This window comes from Gallinula chloropus, assembly GCF_964237585.1.
Source record: "Gallinula chloropus genome assembly, chromosome: 1".
NCBI classification, from domain to species: Eukaryota; Metazoa; Chordata; class Aves; order Gruiformes; family Rallidae; genus Gallinula; species Gallinula chloropus.
The window spans coordinates 202,241,170-202,260,838 of NC_140085.1; the positions used below are offsets into that span (position 1 = coordinate 202,241,170).

General features: G+C 35.8%; 1 protein-coding gene across 2 annotated transcripts in view; it reads left to right on the forward strand.

Moving 5' to 3' along the window:
* Positions 1–19,669, forward strand: part of CNTN5 (contactin 5) — a gene marked incomplete at both ends in the record, with an annotated part of 341,700 nt that overhangs the window by 113,419 nt on the left and 208,612 nt on the right. For both annotated transcript variants that reach the window (XM_084278561.1, XM_084278562.1), the window contains one exon: positions 4,205–4,380. In XM_084278561.1, the coding sequence (XP_084134687.1) occupies positions 4,205–4,380 (176 nt within the window). The remainder of the gene's footprint in view (positions 1–4,204; positions 4,381–19,669) is intronic.

The window sequence follows — 19,669 nt, forward strand, 5'->3', positions numbered from 1 at the left end:
GGGGTTTTATTCTTATTCTGAATGAGTAGGAAGGATAATAGTGAATAAAGGCAAAGTGATATGTGATGTTTCAGATTATGTTCGCTGCACATCATGTCTGTCCATGTAGAAGGACTCCCCTTTGGTTCTTTTTTTGACTTGTTTCTGTAACAGCTGATAAGATCAAAACCCTTTTTTCTTTGAAACACATAAAGCTACAAAATACTATCCCATTTTATACAGAAAGCAATGAAGAACTGCTTAAATGACATACATGAGTATGCAATGCAGGATACTATGGCAGAGTCAAATCTGGTGTCTTTTCATTTACAAGCCTGCCATTTTATTCTTTTGCAACGATTATCTGTTGCTTGTTTCCCATACAATTACACCACAGTTATCTGCTGTACAGATCATCTATGACACACCTTTGAGTCTGAGAATTCAGCTTATTTGTTGTTCCATCTTACAGGTGGCAACAGTATGTTGCAGCCACCTTATCCATTTGCTATACTCTGCTCATATTTTATAAAAATTATAAGCGATGTAGGAGAGCTAAGGGAACATATGATTGATTGTTTCTTATATAGACCCTTTATCTTTTCTCATAGAGTCATTCTTCACTTACAAATGGAACATAAGGAGTCTTTGAATTGTGTTTTGTCATAGGTGACTATAATAAATTCTGCATTTTATTTTTTACCCTGTATACTTATATCACTTGTGGTCTATTTAGCATTCTGGATGAATTCTCCTTAGATGTATTTGTATATATCTCTTGCATTTCTACAGCTGGAAGAAATTCAGAGACAGTCCCATCATTAGATATCCCCATCGCAACAACATTGAGTCTGCCTCTTTGCAACAGATGCGAGTTATTAAATGGCACAAACACACACACACACCCCCAAACAAAACAGGCATGACTAAAACATGTAACATGGGATTAGGAAGGAGTGACCAGAAATTCTTCGAACTGGAATTGCATGAATTCTTACCGTGTGTGTTGAAAGCTATGTTTCCTTCTTCCTTATTGACAGTCTTTCTGTAATTTCTATTACATATTTGCTGCTTTGTTAATAAAAGATATATGTATATTAGTTCCACACACTTTTAAAGTGCTATTAGTCCATTAATGTCCATTAAGTCCACATGACCTTGTGGAAAAGGCACAAATTCCCACCAAAAGAGGGGAACCTTATGTGCAGCCCTCCCAGAAAAACTCATTATTCTTGTGGAGATTTTCCTCTTTGGACAACCTATGTCATCTCCTTTCTTTCTAGGTCCAACCTTTTTTTTTTTTTTTTTGCATTTTCCCAGTGGAATGCAATCAACAATTAGAGACTTTCAGGTACTGTTACTGAGTTAAAGGCAGGTGCAGAATTCTCTGAGATGATGGTTCACTATACTGCTTTCATTGCTTTTGGAACATTGCATTTCCTATTTTACTTAAGATACATATAAGCTGGTTAGAAAACTTTTGTCAGTATCAATTCTTAATAGAAAAGGCAGATAAAAAAATTAAATATACTTTTTGTCTGCTTAATCCAAATTAGAATATTTTGAAACATTATCTGTAAATTGTATTCAAGGAAAAATGTAGCTGATTTTCCCTAACAAACAACTCATAACCTTTTAAGTATTATACTTTGGTTTCTGTCCTTTCTTTTCAGTCAAGGTACTTAGAAGAAAACATGTCACCCAATTCAGTCTTGATTTTCCTCTGATGTTTTTTGGATTGTATGAGGGGAAAACAAGCATCCAGAATGGATTCCACTACAGCAGGAAGCCACCAAGATCCAAAGTTTTGGGGGTAGCATTACAAAACTAGATTTAGGCATTGAATTTAACTGAAAATGAAATGAAGTGAAGAAAGCTAATTAAAGCAAACTAATTTTTTTCAGTTCTCATTTAGAAATGCCACAACATGTAATGTTCACTTTTTCCTTATTTAAATGACTCATCATTTCTAGGTTAATTTACCATTTTTACTTCATATGTATATACACATATACACATTAATATATATACATATATGTAAAAGCTTTCGTTATTATTCCACTAACAACTTAAATCCCCAATAAATATATCAAGATGAAAAATTCATCTTCTTTTCAGCTCTGCTACGTATGAATCTCTTTAAAAATGTAGTGAATCCTAGACATTTCCCTCTTCTCCTTTGCAGTATAAAGATCTTGTTGACACTATTTCGTTTCTTCTATTACATGAAAATCAAAGATACAATCATGAAAAAAAGCAGCAAATAATCATTTCACAGTTGATCTTAATTTTTGGCAATTCTGACCTTTGGATTAAGAAAAATGCAGAACTACTTCATCTGAATTCTGCTGAATTCACCATGAATTTCTCAGTGATGTCCAGCGATAGGACAAGGGGTAATGGGTGCAAGCTGGAGCATATATTCACAAGTTCCATGTGAATATAGGGAGGAACTTTTTCATTTTGAGGGTGATGGAGCACTGGAACAGGCTGCCTAGAGAGGTTGTGGAATCTCCTTCTCTGGAGACATTCAAAGCCTGCCTGGATGCGTTCCTGTGTGATTTAGTCTAGGTGATCCTGCTCTGTCAGGGGTGTTGGACTAGATGGTCCCTTCCAACTCCTAATGTCCTGTGATTCTGTGATTCTGTGAATGTTAACAACATCATAATTTTGTTTCATCCAAGTTGACTCTGGATTCTAGTTGTTACCAATTTCTTCAGGTCTTTCATGAACTCCAGAAAAAAATGTAAATTCCTAGCAGTTCCCTGAGGCAACTTTGAAATTGCAGAATACCTGGGAACTAGCAGTGAAGGAGGTATCTGTGCATCATAATAGCTCTGCCATATCTGTGTATACTGCTTAGCTCTTCATTTCTCTAAATTTTTTATGTTATATGGAGTTTGACAAAAAAGCAAGTCTAAAAATTGTTCTTGTGTGGATTATTATTCCTTAATTGAGATGTGAAGGTTTGTTCTGTCCCCTGAAGTTATTCCAGAAAGCTGGAATCAACCTACCACAAAATCTTTTCTCCTGCATCCAGTGGACTATTGCAGGATTTGTTGTTTCAGTCTTTGGAGATGAAGAAGGGGTGTGAGGCTTTTTGGCAGACAAGATCCCGGGGAAAAGGAAAACACAACCAACTCCCCCCTCCCCCCTCTAAAAAAAACCCAGAACAAACCAAAAAAAAAACCTAAACAAATAAAACACACCACAAACCCCCAAAACCACTCACAGAGCAGAAAAAGCATGATTGTCTTAGGTTGCTTCTGAAACTCAGAAAAGTCAGTGTTCAATGCTTTGTCTCAGGAGTGATACTTTCTAAAACATTTCCTTCAGCCTGTCCTTTCCCACATTATCTTCACCCCTATCCCTGTCTTTACAGTCCAGGCTTCTCATTTCAATCCCAAACCTAGTATTCCTTCTGCCAACTCCTCATCGGACCTGAGCCTCCATTTACCTGGTAGCTTCCAAGCATCATTCTTGATCACCCTCCAGTTGTTTCCAGTTTGCTTCAGGCCAGACTTATGCGAACTTCCTGTACCCTGATCCAGCTGACATTCTTTTTGCCTTTGTCCATTGGCAACATCCTTTATTTCACAACAACCTAAGCACATCAATCTATGCCCCTGCTCTTCTCAGGTCTGGGTCCTCTGCTTTCTGTGTTTAAATCAGAGCTCTCTATTTCTTGGGCCCAGAAAACCAAATGCTGAAAGAATGAAAAAGAAATGTTCCTTGCTCTTATGCAATGCAGACACAGCTTTGCTAATACTAAGCTCACCTGGGTCTAAGCTTTTAATGATAGAACATAATTTGAAACGTTGATTGTCATAAGCATGATAAAAGTCCTATTTTTGACATAAAGGATGCATTGGCTACACAGACTTCAAGTGTGAAGTCTCTGTATACACTATGTTTTTGGGGGAGATGGGAGGAAATAGGTTATTAATTTGATTCACCATAGAAAATTCAAAGAATATGCTTTCTCTTCGGATGCTGAAGTGCTGGTTTTGTGTGTAAGGTTGTTCTCAGAATAACTTAGCTTTTGCCAGGCAGATGTTATGAAACTTCTCTATCCAAAGCTTTGCCAAAGGAATGGGTTCCTGCACAGGCTATCTTTGAGTAGCTGTCCTCTTTACAAAAACTGAGGCTGTCAGGTTCAGTATACTAAGCTAGATGTCTTTCTTTTTTCCATAATGCTGAAGTAGTTTCTTTCTTTTTTCTTAAGATGGCTTCGAAATGGAACTGAAATTGACATTGAAAGTGATTATCGCTTCAGTTTAATAGAAGGAAGTTTGATCATCAACAACCCCAGTGAAATGAAGGATTCTGGACAGTATCAGTGTTTAACCACTAACATGTTTGGCAGTATTTTAAGCAGAGAGGCTGTTCTTCAGTTTGCATGTGAGTAATTTTTTTTCATTTTTCTTTTTAACATGGATAAATCAGATCTTTGCATTGCTTGATCAGGCTCTAAATTATCATTTACTTACATTGTACAAGTTATACTGTCCACTGACTTTGTTGGTCTAGGATCTCAAAACTAGAAATATAATGCTTAGTGGGAAAGAGTGGTTTTCTGTGGACTTTTTACTTTTAAAAAAGAACCAACTATGGACCAAGATAACTTGTAGTACATGATACTAAATGCTATCCTTTAATGACGTACTTGAATACTCCATAAAGATATGTTTCACTCATTGCTAGTTTCCTGAAACATGTGACATTTTGCCTTTATATGAGCATGAGAGAAAGTACTGTAAATTTAGGAACAGAGTGAGATAATCTGCATCTATATCTTTACGATAGTCTAACTGTGTGTGCACAAGCATAGTTTTCTACATACATATGCATATAAATATACATTTGTTATGTTTATGTTTATGCATAGATGTCATGCATACATTCGTACATAATGAGACTGAAACTTTTTTGTAGTTGTTAATGGAAATTGAAAATGTCAGCTTTTGAAATAATTCTCTACAATATACTTTCTGTCAGCTATCAATAATTCATGATTATGAGTAAATGCTATGGTCTATCAATAGCATGCTCTCTATCAAACATACTATCAGGAAAAACAGGCATAGAATGGCAGATATTCTACCTCCTACCCTAACTTCCCTTCAGCACTGTACAGGAAGGCACATTTTAGTGCCTTGTCAAGGTAAATCCTAACATAAAGGGGTTTTAGGTGGTACGGATGCAATAAGAAATCCATCATAATTTCTCTGATCCTGCTGAAAATAGGACGTTACCATGAAATATGAGTCAGATCTTCATATAGCCACAACTTGAAATCAGTGGGATTAAGGACAAGTTGCATACCTGCATGTCTACTAACACATCTAGTGGTGTGGAGAACTCAGCAGAAGTAGTGTGGGACTTGAGATTCTCCCTTAATTCACCCCTCCCTGGAAAAGTCAGACATCTCAAATCACTCTGTTTAGTCTTATCTGCTGTGGATCTGGTCAAGGTATTTGTTAGCAAGATCGTGGCATTATACATCTACTTCTGAGCTGGAAGCAATACTGACATTTATCAAAGTTTCCTCATCCCAGGGCAGCTAGTTTAAAACTCTTAACATCACAACGTGGTCTTGTCACAGTATTTTTGGACATCAGTCTTAAACATAGCTCTGAGAAGATTCTGCACATTTTATCCTTTGGAGAAGAAAATATAAAACAAATCACCTGGTTAGAGAATCTGACAAGTGGTAAATATAGATAGTTCCAGGGCTCTGAAGCTCAGGTTTCTGTTCCCATTTCAGGAGCACAGCTAACATGTGGCCATTTGACCCCCAGCTAGAGTGATGATAAACTCAATAAAACAAAGAAAGTGAGAACTGGAGCTCAAACACAGGAGGCCTGTGAATTTCATGAGCTATATCTGCAGTTCATACAGTATCCCATATACTTCTAGTCCCCTCCTTCAAAAAATAGATTTAGTAAAGAGGGTGTTTTTGTTTGGTTGGTTGGTGTTTTTTTTGTTTTTAAGAATAAGAAAGTTGGATTTTAAAATTATTATTAGCTTGCTGACCTGCTTTTGCAAGTATTGAAGTTGTTACACTACTATAGCTTTAATGTGGTTTCTGTTCATTGAAGTATTTACTTGGAAATTGTAATGAAAGTTTGTCCGGCAAGGTTAATGGAGGGATGCTGACTGGAAGAGCAAAGGTGTAGCAAACAATGCCTCAGAACCTGTGACAAAGAAGACGTTATTGTAAACACATATCATAACTGATGGAAGTTCTTTTAGAAGTTCACAAGAAACCCCTTCACAAGAGCAGCTTCAAGTTTAATGTGTATTTATACTTCAACTTCTTTGTAGCATGACACACAGAATGCTTCTTCAAATCCCTGATATTAAAAGGCTAGTGTGTTCCTGTTGGAACAGTATTTGCATCATGCAGCAACTCAAAGTGTAAGTCAGTGTCACTGTACTGTAAAGTTATGGCAACCTAGAAGAAGCTTATATCACAGAAGTTTTTTAGTAAGTCAGGTACAATGAAAACTTAAAATAAATATTTTCATTGTGATACCAGCTTTAAAATATCTAAGAAACTGACTTGAATTTGACCAGAAAGTTCAGATAAATGTTCTTGAAACGAAGAATGGAATATTTTATCCTGGCATTTTGGGTGATAAAATGTTTACAGTGGTTCCCCAAGGGCAATACCCTTTATTTCCTTTAGGAAACTGAAATGCACTTTTCAGATGCTTAAAGGGAAGATCTTTTCTTTACATCATGAAGGATGTTTTTCATGTTTTAAAAACACAATATTTTGGAGACCTTTTACTTTCATATCTAGAAAAACTTGTGGAGTATAATAACAGTCTTTCTGTAATAAATTAGGAAATTTTCCATATTAAGATATTTTAACCAAGTAATGTATAAAGTCTCATTAATTAATAACTCTTTATCTTGCACTTAAATTCATTAATTACCTGAAAACAACTTTGGATGAAGTAGTATACAATTAAATGGTCTTTAAATTAGACTGCGTTAATTCAGTAATTAGCATGGAGTTCTGAAACATTATATAGATTGGTAGAGATGGACTAGACAAAGATTAGGTTACATAACCCTGAAATAAACATAAGAATTTTAATACTGTCATGCTTGTGGTGAAATGCTGTAAGATAAAGTTTCATTGTATTTGAAGTAGGACATTTTATAATATTGCTTGTTAACAGCAGGCTTGCATGTCTCTAGTTATCTTCAGAAAGACAGAAAGTAAAGCACTGATAAAGACTTTTGTAAGAAAAGGTCCTAACCTCGCAGTAATTAAAGCAATCACTGCCCAGCAATTTTACTGGTCTTGAAGGGTAATTTATAATCCCAAGGATAAACCAAGGCATTTCTGATTATCATATACAAAGCTACATATAATGGTATTCACTGAAAACCATGTATTCCAGAAAAATTAGAAACTTACCAATTTCAGAGAAGAAAAACAAATTAAAAATTAAATTAATGGACTTGCTTGAAATCATGGTTTATATTGCTGTAGAAAATAGTTATGTCTTTGCAGCTTGAAGAGCTGCTCTAATTAGAGGGAGAAATGGCACAGAGCTCAAAAGGAAACAACAGGGACCATTAAACAAGGCCTTTGACACTGTTTTATAGAAAAAAGCATGCGCTGTAATGTGCCTATGCAAAATATAATGAAACTTGAAAAAGGAGAGCATGTTTATTGCATTGGCTCTTAGTTTTCTCACCATTGCACGGCCAAAAGCCCAGTTGCTATGGTTATTATCATCTAGTTTAGCATTTGTGATGCATTACAAATATAAATGTTTATTTGCATATCTGTGCATAATTAAAATAGGACTTTGAAATACGTGGTGTCTTTGGATTTGAAAGTGAAAAAGATAGAAATTAGCACTGTTTTATATATCTTTGGAGATAAAACATTTGGAATAGCCTCCTGTATCACTGGTTATTTTTATGAAGCAAGGAGGTAATACCATTTATGTGCAGTTAAATGTCTCATTTAAATTTTAAACTGTCATAGCAAATAGTTATGAAGATTTCAACAGAAGTTGTTCTCTTTTTTTCTACTTTTTGCATTTCCTATGATCCCTCATGCTCAAGGTCATGCTTTTTAATGCTATTTCAAGAAAGTAAGAAAAATTAGAGAAAAAATCCCCAACATGCTGTAATAGAAATTATGAATAAATATATTTTTCAATAAAAGCAAATGTTTTCCAAGAATTTATTTTGTCTTCAATAGAATTTTAGGAAAAAAAACTGTGGGAAAAAAGTCCAAAGGACAACACTGACAACATGTCGAGAAAATCAGAATTCTTGATAACAAAATTTGTACCTTCAAGGTCACATTTCAGATGTTTGCTCTTAGAAAGTTGTTAAAAAGGTAAAAATCTATAAGTTTCCTACGGTTTTAAATGTCATTTATACTTCATAATCACAAGGAATAGTTCATATATGAAGCATATGTTTTTCTTAACAAAATGCTAATGAGCTTGTTTAAATGTAAAAGCATTAGAAGAGTAATCACTGAATTCCTTTAGCCCATCTTCACATAAAAAACTTATTAGTTCAGGCTGTGGCTAGCTCTATGGAAGAGCTATTCAAATCCCAAAAACCTCTTTTAAGTTTCTGCAGTCAAAGGAAATAGAAAAGGGAAATACAGTTTTCTAGCTTTTTTTTACTACATTAAGAGAAAATGTGTATATATGAAGGCAAGAGCATCAGCCAAATAGAACAAGTATTGCAAACTTATAGTTCCTGAAAGCAGAAACCCAACTTTGCTGAACACTGAGTAAATTTAAAGAAGTACATAACATCAAAAAAGGTTTTGAGGACATGAGATTTAATAACAAATTGTCAAAGTTTTATGAAGTAATTTATGCACTAAGCACACATACATAGTTTGGTGTCTTATCTCCTCTGATTTCTGTTGGAAATTTGTGAAACCTGAAGGGAAGATTTGAAAATTAAAATTTAATTTTAATTTCTTGGTGCTGGCTACTTTGAACATCTGCACATGAGTTAAGAAAGAATAAGTGACTTGAACCTGATGGGAAATTGAAATAAAAAACCCCAACCAAAACCCAAAAACCAGATTCCAAATTGGCTACACCTACCAGCCTCACTGCATAAGAGGTGCATATTTTTGTTCTGGGTTTTGCAATGTCTCTTTGGAAGTGTGCTACAGCAGTGGATATATTTTGTGCTTATCATCGCCACATATGCAGTCTCTGTGTTCCATTAGGTCACAAACCAAAATTGCTTTTCTCTTTCTATGGGTTACCCTACCTTTCACAAGCCTACAGTCTCCCTGGTGCTAATAACCTGGGCTAAAAAAATAAAGTGGTAGGGGGAACTAACTTCTCATCTGTCATTTGTGAAAGACCTCACTGTAATTTTATTAATTTGATAGTCATCGGGTTCTTTGTATCATTTCCTTTTTTTTTTTTTATTAAATCTATTTTCTCATTTAATCTACAGAGAAGAGTATCGATTAGACACAATTTAAATGTTCTTTTCCAATTGATGAGCTACAATGACTGTCTAGCAATGTACAGAATAAGAAGTCAACTGTGATGCAGACATATAAATCAATAGTTTTCTGTGGAGACAACCTGTGTACTGCCCATTCCATCACAGAACACCTCTGACAGGCTGTTAGTGAGTTCGCCTCCTAAGAAATGAGCTTAATGATCCATGTTTTCTTGCTTGCAATCATGCTTCCTTGATGTCTTGTTAGGTTTACTCCATAATTTCCTAATACTAATTTGTAAAGAGTTTATTTAATTACAACTCTCTAGACAGGAGAAAAACCTTGATTTCTCATGTTAATTCCAGAAGATGTGATGCAACAAAGTGTTTGATCCCATTACACTGTATATTTTCTTCTAATCCATATAGACCTAAACAGTATTGAATACCATAATATAAATATGAGAACAAGTTGAAATAGAAAAAGAAATCAGAATGCAGCTTGTCATATATTATTTTTAAAAATTGTCCCTGATCATCCTGTAATACAGCCTAAATTGGGTGTTCATTTCCTCTGAAAGCATCACATTACTGTGAAGAATGTTGCTTTATTAAGAACAGCTACAATTAAAATTTTCCCTATAAAACTTGTATTTCTTTTTCTGCATAATTTCAAGTACTGTTTTTAGGAAATTCATGCTTAAGTTGCAACTTCAAACCGGGTGTACATACCAGAAAAACATAGATATGACAGGTTGCATTGTATTAATAAATAATTTATTAATATAAAAATATAATTCAGTGAACCTGAGAATAGTATGAATTTGTGTCACACTCCCCAAAGTGTTTCATGGCCATGAAGTCTGAGGACATTGTGTTATCTTACAGAAGTGAGAGATCTGACTTCGAGTTGGGATGTGGACAGTGAGTCTTACCTTTTCCACTGTTTATTTTTAAAAGATGGGATGATTTCCCAAGGAAAGGTGGTGAAATCTCTCTTACAAATTGAGATTTCAAGACCAAGGTCTTCATTGACTGTAGGTGTTGGATCAAAATCCCTAGGCCACAGCTTCCCACATAAATGTTCAAACCATTGCACATATCTACTTTTCAGTTCTGCAAATCTAGTTCTTTATTTTATTAAATGAATAAGAAGAAATTTTAAATTTAATTTATTTTAATTTTCATATAAGAATGGTGAATAATGAAGCTTTGAGTCACAGTAGAACTTTCTGCTTAATTTGAACTTTGGGAAAACAATTCATTTGAATTTTAGATGTAGCATTACTTGCTTTGTTGTTTGTAAAACATTCAGCTTATAAAACTTCGTTCAGTGGTTCTTGATGCTAGGAAATTTGCCCCATCTTTAAAAAGAACTTAATCTTAAAGTATTTGCATAATCTTTTTGAAGTTGATGGGGAGATCTATGTACTTAAAACTAAGCACATGCTTAAACTCTTTGTTGATGTTTTTTAAAGATGAGGATTTCTAAAAGAAGAGTTGAAACAGTCCCTATGGATTTCTTACCATAGTGTCATCATGACAGATACATAATAGGTTTAATTAAGCCTTCTGCCATTCATTTCTTGATCCTTTCTTTCTTAAAGTGAATAAATAGCATAGAATAATGAACTTCATGCCTTAAAAATAGCAGAACTCATTACAACTTCTTTTATCCAGCAGTTCTCAAAGAAGCTGTCCTGTTGGGAAAGATAGATCTGGGTTCATCATTATGTCTGCGGCGAATCTTTGATGAAAAACTGCATTCGACCTTGCTTTACATAGGTGAACCTTTCTTTCATCCAAGCTTGTTAACAAGTCTGGAGAAATATAGAGAATCAGCACTTAGGAGGTCACATAAAACTGTGAAAACAGCATCTACTCTTTCTGTCCAGAATGGTGAAATGAATGAATATTTATCCATTACTCATATTTCCCAACAGATCATTAATAAGTATTGCCGGACAGTAAATTTTATGTGAGTTCAACTGTATTCAGGAGTGATATCCACTGAAAGCTTCAGGGAAAAAAAAAGTCTCATGGAACTGCCCTTCCACACAAAGTGGAAGTCTTCAGAAATGGTCTCCTACAGTGACTGGTCTATTACAGCATAAGACCCAGCTAAGAGATCTGGTAGACTTTATATGTGTTTTCTGTCCCTTCAGTTCTGCTTTTGAAGCTGTCTGAGGATTGCAGTAAGTTTCCATTTCTTCCACTGCTATGTCAGCATTAAAAGACCAACTGCCTTGCCTCTGTACGGGTTCATTTAAAGAACAGAAGAAAACCAATTCTTTCCTATCTACAAAAGAGAATGCTTCCTTTCCTTGAAGGCAAGAGGGGGATGGGAAAATTTCTTACGTCTTCTCTCTGCTGCCTTGAATCACTATCTTGTCAGTTCCAAAAAGAGTTCCATGTCTATACTGGTAAATTAAACATTCCCTAACACTGAGAACAAATCGTATCAAAAAGGATTTTGTCCACATCCATACTTCCATATCCATATGTCCACATCCATACTTCTAAACACCCCTATCTTTTGCAATATAGAGTACTTCTAAACTTTTGGAAATGGCCCATAGTCACTTCTGCTAAAATCCAAAATGTGACAAGAATTGTCTGTGGTCCCATCACAGAATCCATTGGACAGTTCTAACACTATGGCGGTGTCTGTGACAAAACTCCAGAGCAGGAGAGTATTTCTCAAAACTTTTCACTACACTACTATAGACAAAGTCTGAGTATCTGGAGTCGAGAGTCTTCAGCTTATAAAGGGAAACATATACACTGCATCTTTAAAATAAAACGCAGCCATTCCCTAGCTGCATGAAATAACACAATTTCATTACTTTTACTCTATTTACAAAATTATGAAAAGTGTTACTGCTAAAAAAGCACTTAACAAATCTACTCAAATACTTGTCTAGTCTGTGTCCATCCTTTCTTAATTCTCAGTCTGCATCTTTATGATTCCCTTATAAAATACTTGGGACAAATACCTTAAAATAGAAGAATGTCTGAAGAATTCCAGCTACACATGAAGTCTTTCTGTAGGGCAACACTTGGGAATATGAGATGATACTAACATGTAGTGTGTTCCAGAGTTTCTGTAAGGCAAAAATATTAGACTTTCCTTGATCTTCTGAAAGAAGCTACTTACTCTGCACGTGCCTGAAGGAACGTAACTCATTCCTTCACGTCATCCAGTTGGCTTTTGTGTGGTGAAATCACATATTTCCTCAGCCTGAGAGGGGCATTTTTCCAAAGTATTAGAATGAAGGCAGCTTGAAAAGTTGAGGTCAGATCCCTAATTAGGGATTATACATCAGTACTGTGCAAATTTGATTCTCATTATAGTAGGTTACTAGCTTCAGAGAAGGGCATCAATTCTGGATGTACTCCATTGAGCAACATTTATTATCTCATTCCATTTGAATTGCACATACGCATAACTTCAACCTCATTGATCCTGATATCCATCAAACATGCAAAAAAGTTATGATTATATCAAAGTATTCAAATGGAAATGAGATTTATTAATCTTCTCAAGTTCATTTATTGCTACATAAGTTTTGATGCCAAAAAAAGTATTCTGAGGTTTAAGTTCTGCTCAGCTTTTAACTCTGAAAAGGTAGTTTAAACAATAAATTTTATATCTTGTGTTCTGGGGAAGCATTAGTAGAAATCAGTCATGTAGGGAGACACAGTATGAAAGGTAATTACAGCCATCATTTTAAGATGCATAGTACATCTACTGACTTCTCATTTCAGCATTGTGCATTACAGTGAAGGACTGGAAGGCTGGTGTTTAACCTGCCTATAACCTACTTACCTATTTTTCATAATCTAATCTATCATATTAATGAACTTGGTATTTAAATACAGATGACAATAATTAAGATTAGCTTAATTACTAAATAGGAGAATTTTAAAGGCTGAAGAATTCTGTGCCAAGACCAGACAACAATTTCTGAATTTCTTTTTCAACTTCTAACTCACATTGACTATTGGCAAATATGTCATCTCTCTACTCACAGCATTCCACGTGTTGAAGATTGTGGCAATCACAACTCTACTTTCTTTCAAATTAAAGGTGTAGTTCGACTTTAAATTTCTTGTATGGCATTGTAGTGCTACCATAGCATTTCTATCCTCACTACCCTCTTTGCTTTATCCTGACACAGCTGTATGGTGGCTTCCCTAAAGATCAGGCTTCTGATCTGCTGGAGAAATAAACCTGTCTGGCAGGTTATTATTCTGTTCACAAAGCAACTGGACAAGTACTTGTGATAGCACAAGGCAGAGAGCAGCACAATGCTGGAAGGGAAGAAGAGAGAAATGGACGGGGCATTTAAGCTGACCTGCTCAGGAACAGCGCTGCATGTAAAAGCAGTGGAGTCATTCTTGATAGTACCTTTGGAATTCAGGGGAGAAATCTAGGAAGGGGTTGAGGTCTAGCTGAGTTAGCATGGCAGAGGAGGTATTAACTTTAAGAAAAGCATACAATGAATGAAAGAGATTGATCATGAAAGAAAAAAATCTGTAGTGTTGTGAAACATGGATAAAGTTAAAATTATCAGAAGTCAAGCTGAGTTACACTGATGAAAGAAATTAAAACAAATACAGATAAGGTTTTTAGCTAGGTTAATAAAAATTACTAAGAATAGAACGATGTATGATGGGATAGAATTAAAGCTAATCTACATGTGAACCTAAATTCAATGGCCGCCTTTCTTTGGTTTTCAATAAAGACAGTATAGCTTACGTAGCTGATTCCGTATGAAGCTTAAGATATCAGAAACAAAAAGATATGCTACATTCTGTTTGGGAATAGGGGAAGACAAGAATGCTAAAAAAAATACACTAATAAAACATACCAGTTGATAAAAACTGAGGTTCCTACAACATCCATGAGTTCTATTAATGGAATTTAGTACTTCAGTGATATAACTTTAGAACCATGTACAGTTCCAGGTGTTTGTTCTTCCTGAGATGTTATTGCTGAGTTCAGAGCACAAGGATAAAATTAGTTAAATGGCCTAATGCTACAAAGATGGGTAATATTGTCAATATAGAAGTCCTATTCTCATCTGTAATAATTATATGCATATTTAATGTTTGTATTTAGAGTAATGAATGTGGTAATACCACTGGCATTTTCCTTAGGATTTCATGTCATTATTATGACAAAATCAAAACAAGCCTCAAGAATAATTTCTCTCCAGTGACAATGATAACATCAAAAGCATCCTCTGATGATAAACATGTGATGATAATGTCAAGTAAAGACCACTATGTGATGATAATATCTATGTCTTCAAACACAATATTCTTAATTTCGGTGATGTTGGGTAGATGAGTCACAGCTGCACACCAGGAACTAGAAGTCCATAATTTCCTCTGTACTGGTTTTGAGTCAGATATCAGAAGCTGGTTTCATAGAACATGGTGAATACATAAAACCAGAAAAATCTCTTTATAAAACATGTTGTAACTGTCTTTATATACAAACACACAAAAAGTACTAAAGAATAAAAAACCCTAAAATAAACCCATTAATTAGGTTTCAGTCCTATATCCCATCAAGCATGGAAATATATAAAATTGCCCTCAGGATTCTATAAATATGTAAATCCTGAGCCCACCCACCTACCCGCTGCATACACCACACTAATTAAAAGACAATGCATTGTCAGAAACTTATGTACTGTGTGTCTAGCTGCACATTAAATATTACACTGAATTTTATTAGAGTTGCAAGGTCAAATATTATCCAAGCTACACTATGAGAGATTTATCATTGTGTATGCAGTCTGAATTTCACCTTGTAAGCAAAAGTCCTACAAAATAGAATTGTCACATGATCACTTTCTTCTCTTTTTTACAGTAGACCCCCTAGACTCTTTCAGGTCGCAGAAAAATTACTGCTCACTTACTGAACAGACTTATATTTTGTATTGTTCAGTGCACAGACCCCCACCTTCATTAATTCAGGCTATTCAAAACCTACTCTGAAGACAAAATTAATTTCCTCAGAAGCTTTTTACAGTGCTCATCATTACAGCATCCAAGTGCTTCATGAACATTAATACATTTATTTTTACAATGTCCCTATGAAGTAAGTAGTTATTACTATCTCCTTTTTAATAAATGGAAAACTAAGACATGGGAGATTAATACAAAATACCCAGTAATTTGGGGAGCTCTACATGAGCTCATGAGGAGCTGCTTTTCCCAAGTGCTTAGGAGACCCAGAATGGATCATTTTCCTATTAATCATGCTAATATTTTTCTCAGCCTGGCTTCTGATCTCTCTTCTACTATCGATTAAGCCTCTGTGGTGGGTTGACCCAGGCTAGATGCCAGGTGCCCCCCAAAGCTGCTGTATCCCTGCCCTTCTCAGCTGGACAGAGGAGAGAAAAGATAAAAGGCTCATGGGCCAAGATAAGGACAGGAAGAGACCACTCACCAGTTACTGTCATGGGCAAAACAAACTAAAAAAAATTATCTATAATATTAGCAAGCAAACAGAATAAAGAAAAATAAAAGCAAATATTAAAACACCTCCTCCCATCCCCCCCCCCCTTCTCCCAAGGCTCAACTTTACACCCAAATTCTTCTCTTCCTTCCTACAGCAGCACAGTGGGATGGGGAATGGGGGTTGTGGTCAGTTCATCACGTTGTCTCTGCCGCTCTTTCCTCCTCAGGGGGAGGACTCCTCATATTCTGCCCCTGCTCTGTCCTGGGGTCCCTCCCATAGGAGACTGTCCTCCACTGACTTCTCCAGTGTGCGATTCTTCACCAACTGCTGCAGTGTGGATCCCTTCTATGGCGTGCAGACCTTCAGGATCAGACTGCTACAGTGTGTGTCTCCCATGGGGTCACAAGTTCTGCCATCAAACCTGTTCTGGCATGGGCTTGTCTCTCTGTGGGGCCAGAGGTCCTGCCAAGAGCCTGCTCTAGCGTGGTCTTCCCACTGGGTCACAGCCTCCTTCAGGCATTCATCTGCTCCATCAGGGAATTCACGTGCTCCAGCATGGGATTCTCCACAGGCAGGGGAATCTCTGCTCTAGCATCTAAAGCACCTCCTCCCCATCCTTCTTCACTGACCTTGGTGTCTGCAGAGTTTTTCCTCTCACATATCCTCCCCCATCTCTCCATCTGCAATTACTCTTTGTGGGGTTCTTTATTCCTCTTTTAATATGTTATCCCAGAGGCCCTACCACTACCACTGATAGGCTCTGCCTTGGTGACTCCATCTTTGAGCTGGCCGGCATTGTGTCTGTTGGACATGGGGGAAGCTTCAAGCAGCTTCTCGCAGAAGCCACCCTGTAGCACCCCCACTACCAAAACCCCACCACATAAACCAAATACAGTCTATGACTACATTTGCGGATTCCTTACTTACCAACAACATCTACTTGACTAAAATATATAGTAACATCTTTCTAGCTCATTTTATTCTCCTTGTGTTTCTATTGTTTTATTGCCTGCACTTCTTCAGTCTCACATTTCCCAATTCCAGGTTCCTAATCTCAGTTTCCTTCCCTGTCCTTATTCAGTAACTTCTATGGCATACTTTTCCATCCAAAACCTTCTGCATCCTTAAGAATATAAATGACTACTTAAATATATGCTACTGACTTCTCTGTTTCCTGTGCTTGCCTACTATGTTCCTTTACAGTTTAAAAATGAAAGGGTTACTGTTCCATCTCAACTGGAGCCTAAGAAATGTAGAAAATCTTAATTTATGATCATCACTAGCCATGACAAACTGCTAATATCGATAAGAACTCTTAGAAGTTTTCTTTCTTTGTTTCACTACATGTTATAAAATGTCTGGTAACGTGTACTAATGTGATATTTGGAAGTAACACCTCTTAAATTTTGATTAATGTTGCTATCTCATTAAAATAATATCTTCCAAAAGAAGTGGAAGCATCATAGATAAAATCAGTCAGAGAATGTAAAAGCTGAACTGGAATATCAGTTAGAAAAACATAGCTAACTGAACAAAAGATGCTAAGTGTTCTCAATTCAACATTGCCTTGTGGCAATCTCAACAGAGGAGCCAATCCTTTAAGTACTTTATCCTGCAAAACACAATCACTAGCAGTTCACTCTAAGTCGCTGGGATTGAACTCAGGATAAAGATCTTTCCTGCATATTTTGGTCAAAGTTCTCTGAAAAGTGCAGAGTTGTGCACTATGTGAACAAAGGATGTTAAAAACTGGGATATTAGCTCCAAGGAAGATTTAAGCACTTTACTTTTTCTAATATACATTTGACCTTTTTTTATTTCTTTCACAATAGAACTCCAAAGCAATATATTTTGGAGTCAATGAAATATGATTTTTTAATATCACCAAGTAATTTCGTATATCATTCTTAAGAAAGTAAAGTTTAGAATTTTTACCACATCATTTTGTGTAGGTGTAGTCTGGCTTTGTATATTGCTAAAAATTGTATATGGAATTCATATATACGTGTAATACGTACTTAAATGTGGTAAGACTGAGACAGTCTTTTGACTCAAAATTGCCAAAGCACAAGCCCAAATTACTTTTATGCATGACTGTGCTTACAAAACATTTCTGAACTGGTAGCTTTCCAAACTTACAAAATGCTTACAATACCAAGACCAAAATGCCTTTATAATGATCTGACTATTTTTCTTCTAAAAGTTATATCACTTTGAAGTCTTTACTGTTCTGTTCTAGTTATTCAGTTGTTGAAGTGGAATTACAAGAAAATAATCTGAGAGGGAAGGTAAGGCCATAGAAGAAGTTGTAGTGCAACTGCCACTGTTGCAGTGCTGTTTTGTCTAAAATCCCTCTTTTTAATCCATGCCAAGATATTCCATAAAGTTTCTCTTTAAATTACCCGATCCACAGCCAATAAATCATCCTTGTTCAGCATACCTACCTGGTGACAAATGCACACACGGCCTGCTTAGTCTCCCAGACCTAAAGCGCTGTTTAGCAGCTTACCTTTATTTGTTTCTCTGTCACATACACCTGTAAATGTGTGACTATAGCATGTATGCATAATTTTCCTTGGGGAAAATATTAACATGAAAGAGGGTAGATGCTACAAGTGGTAGACCCAAAAAAAATTAAACTCCAGACCTAAAATCTGCGGATTGTCTAATGATTTTAAGCAAACTTTATATCAGAACAATAATGTGAAAAGAAATATGCTTTACAAAGAATTTTAAAGAAAGATATTAAAGTAGTATATAAAATCACTCTCCACATTACTTGGGAGCAAAATCAACAAAATCAATTTTTAAATTACATAGATATAAGCATGTATAAAATTTGTTCAAACTTGAAGAAAAGAGAATTAAATTCAAATGTTTACTTTCACAACATCCTCTTCTCCTTTAAATATGTTTACTGAAATACATGTAAATAATATAAAACCTGGGAGTGGGACTCAATGATCCTTATGGGATTTCCCAACTCAAGATATTTTATAATCCTAAGAATTGAGGTAACAAGAATAATTAAAATTGTGTATTTTAAAAGACTTGATACAATCATCATAGGATCGTGGAATGATTTGGTTTGGAAGGGTTCTTAAAGATCACACAGTTCCCTCCCCCACCTCCCCACATGGGCAGGGAAACCCTCCACTGGACCTGGTTGCCCAAAGCCCTATCAAACCTGGCCTTGAACAATTCCAGGGATGGGGCATCCACAGTTTCTCTGGGCAACCTGTGTCAGTGCCTCACTACCCTCACAGAAATAATTTCTTTCTAATACCTAATCTAAAACTCACATCTTTCAGTTTAAAGCCATTACCCCTTGTTCTATCACTGTGGTCCTCAATAAAGCATCTTTCCTCATCTTTCCTGTAGGCCCCCCAGTCATTAATTTTCAAAACAGTCGTATATTATCTTCTAAAATTACATAGAGTTTGTGTAAAGGAATTTCATGGTCTACAGAGAAAGATGGAGAGATTCCTATCAGACAGTTTTTTTGAAGAGTACTTTTGTTTTTCTAGGTGATACATTTATATACTTACCAGTGCCTCAAACTGCTCATCTCATCATTTTAGAAGGCATTTTCTTTCACAATAATAATGAGTCCTCACATCAGTTGTTCGTAGATCCAAGAAGTTGTTCGCAGTCCTATCTAATAAGTTTGCAGTCTTTTTGCTTCCTAAAAAATGTTTGTAGATCAGTAAAACACATAATGGTTTCTATTTTTAAATAGCCAAGCTTTCC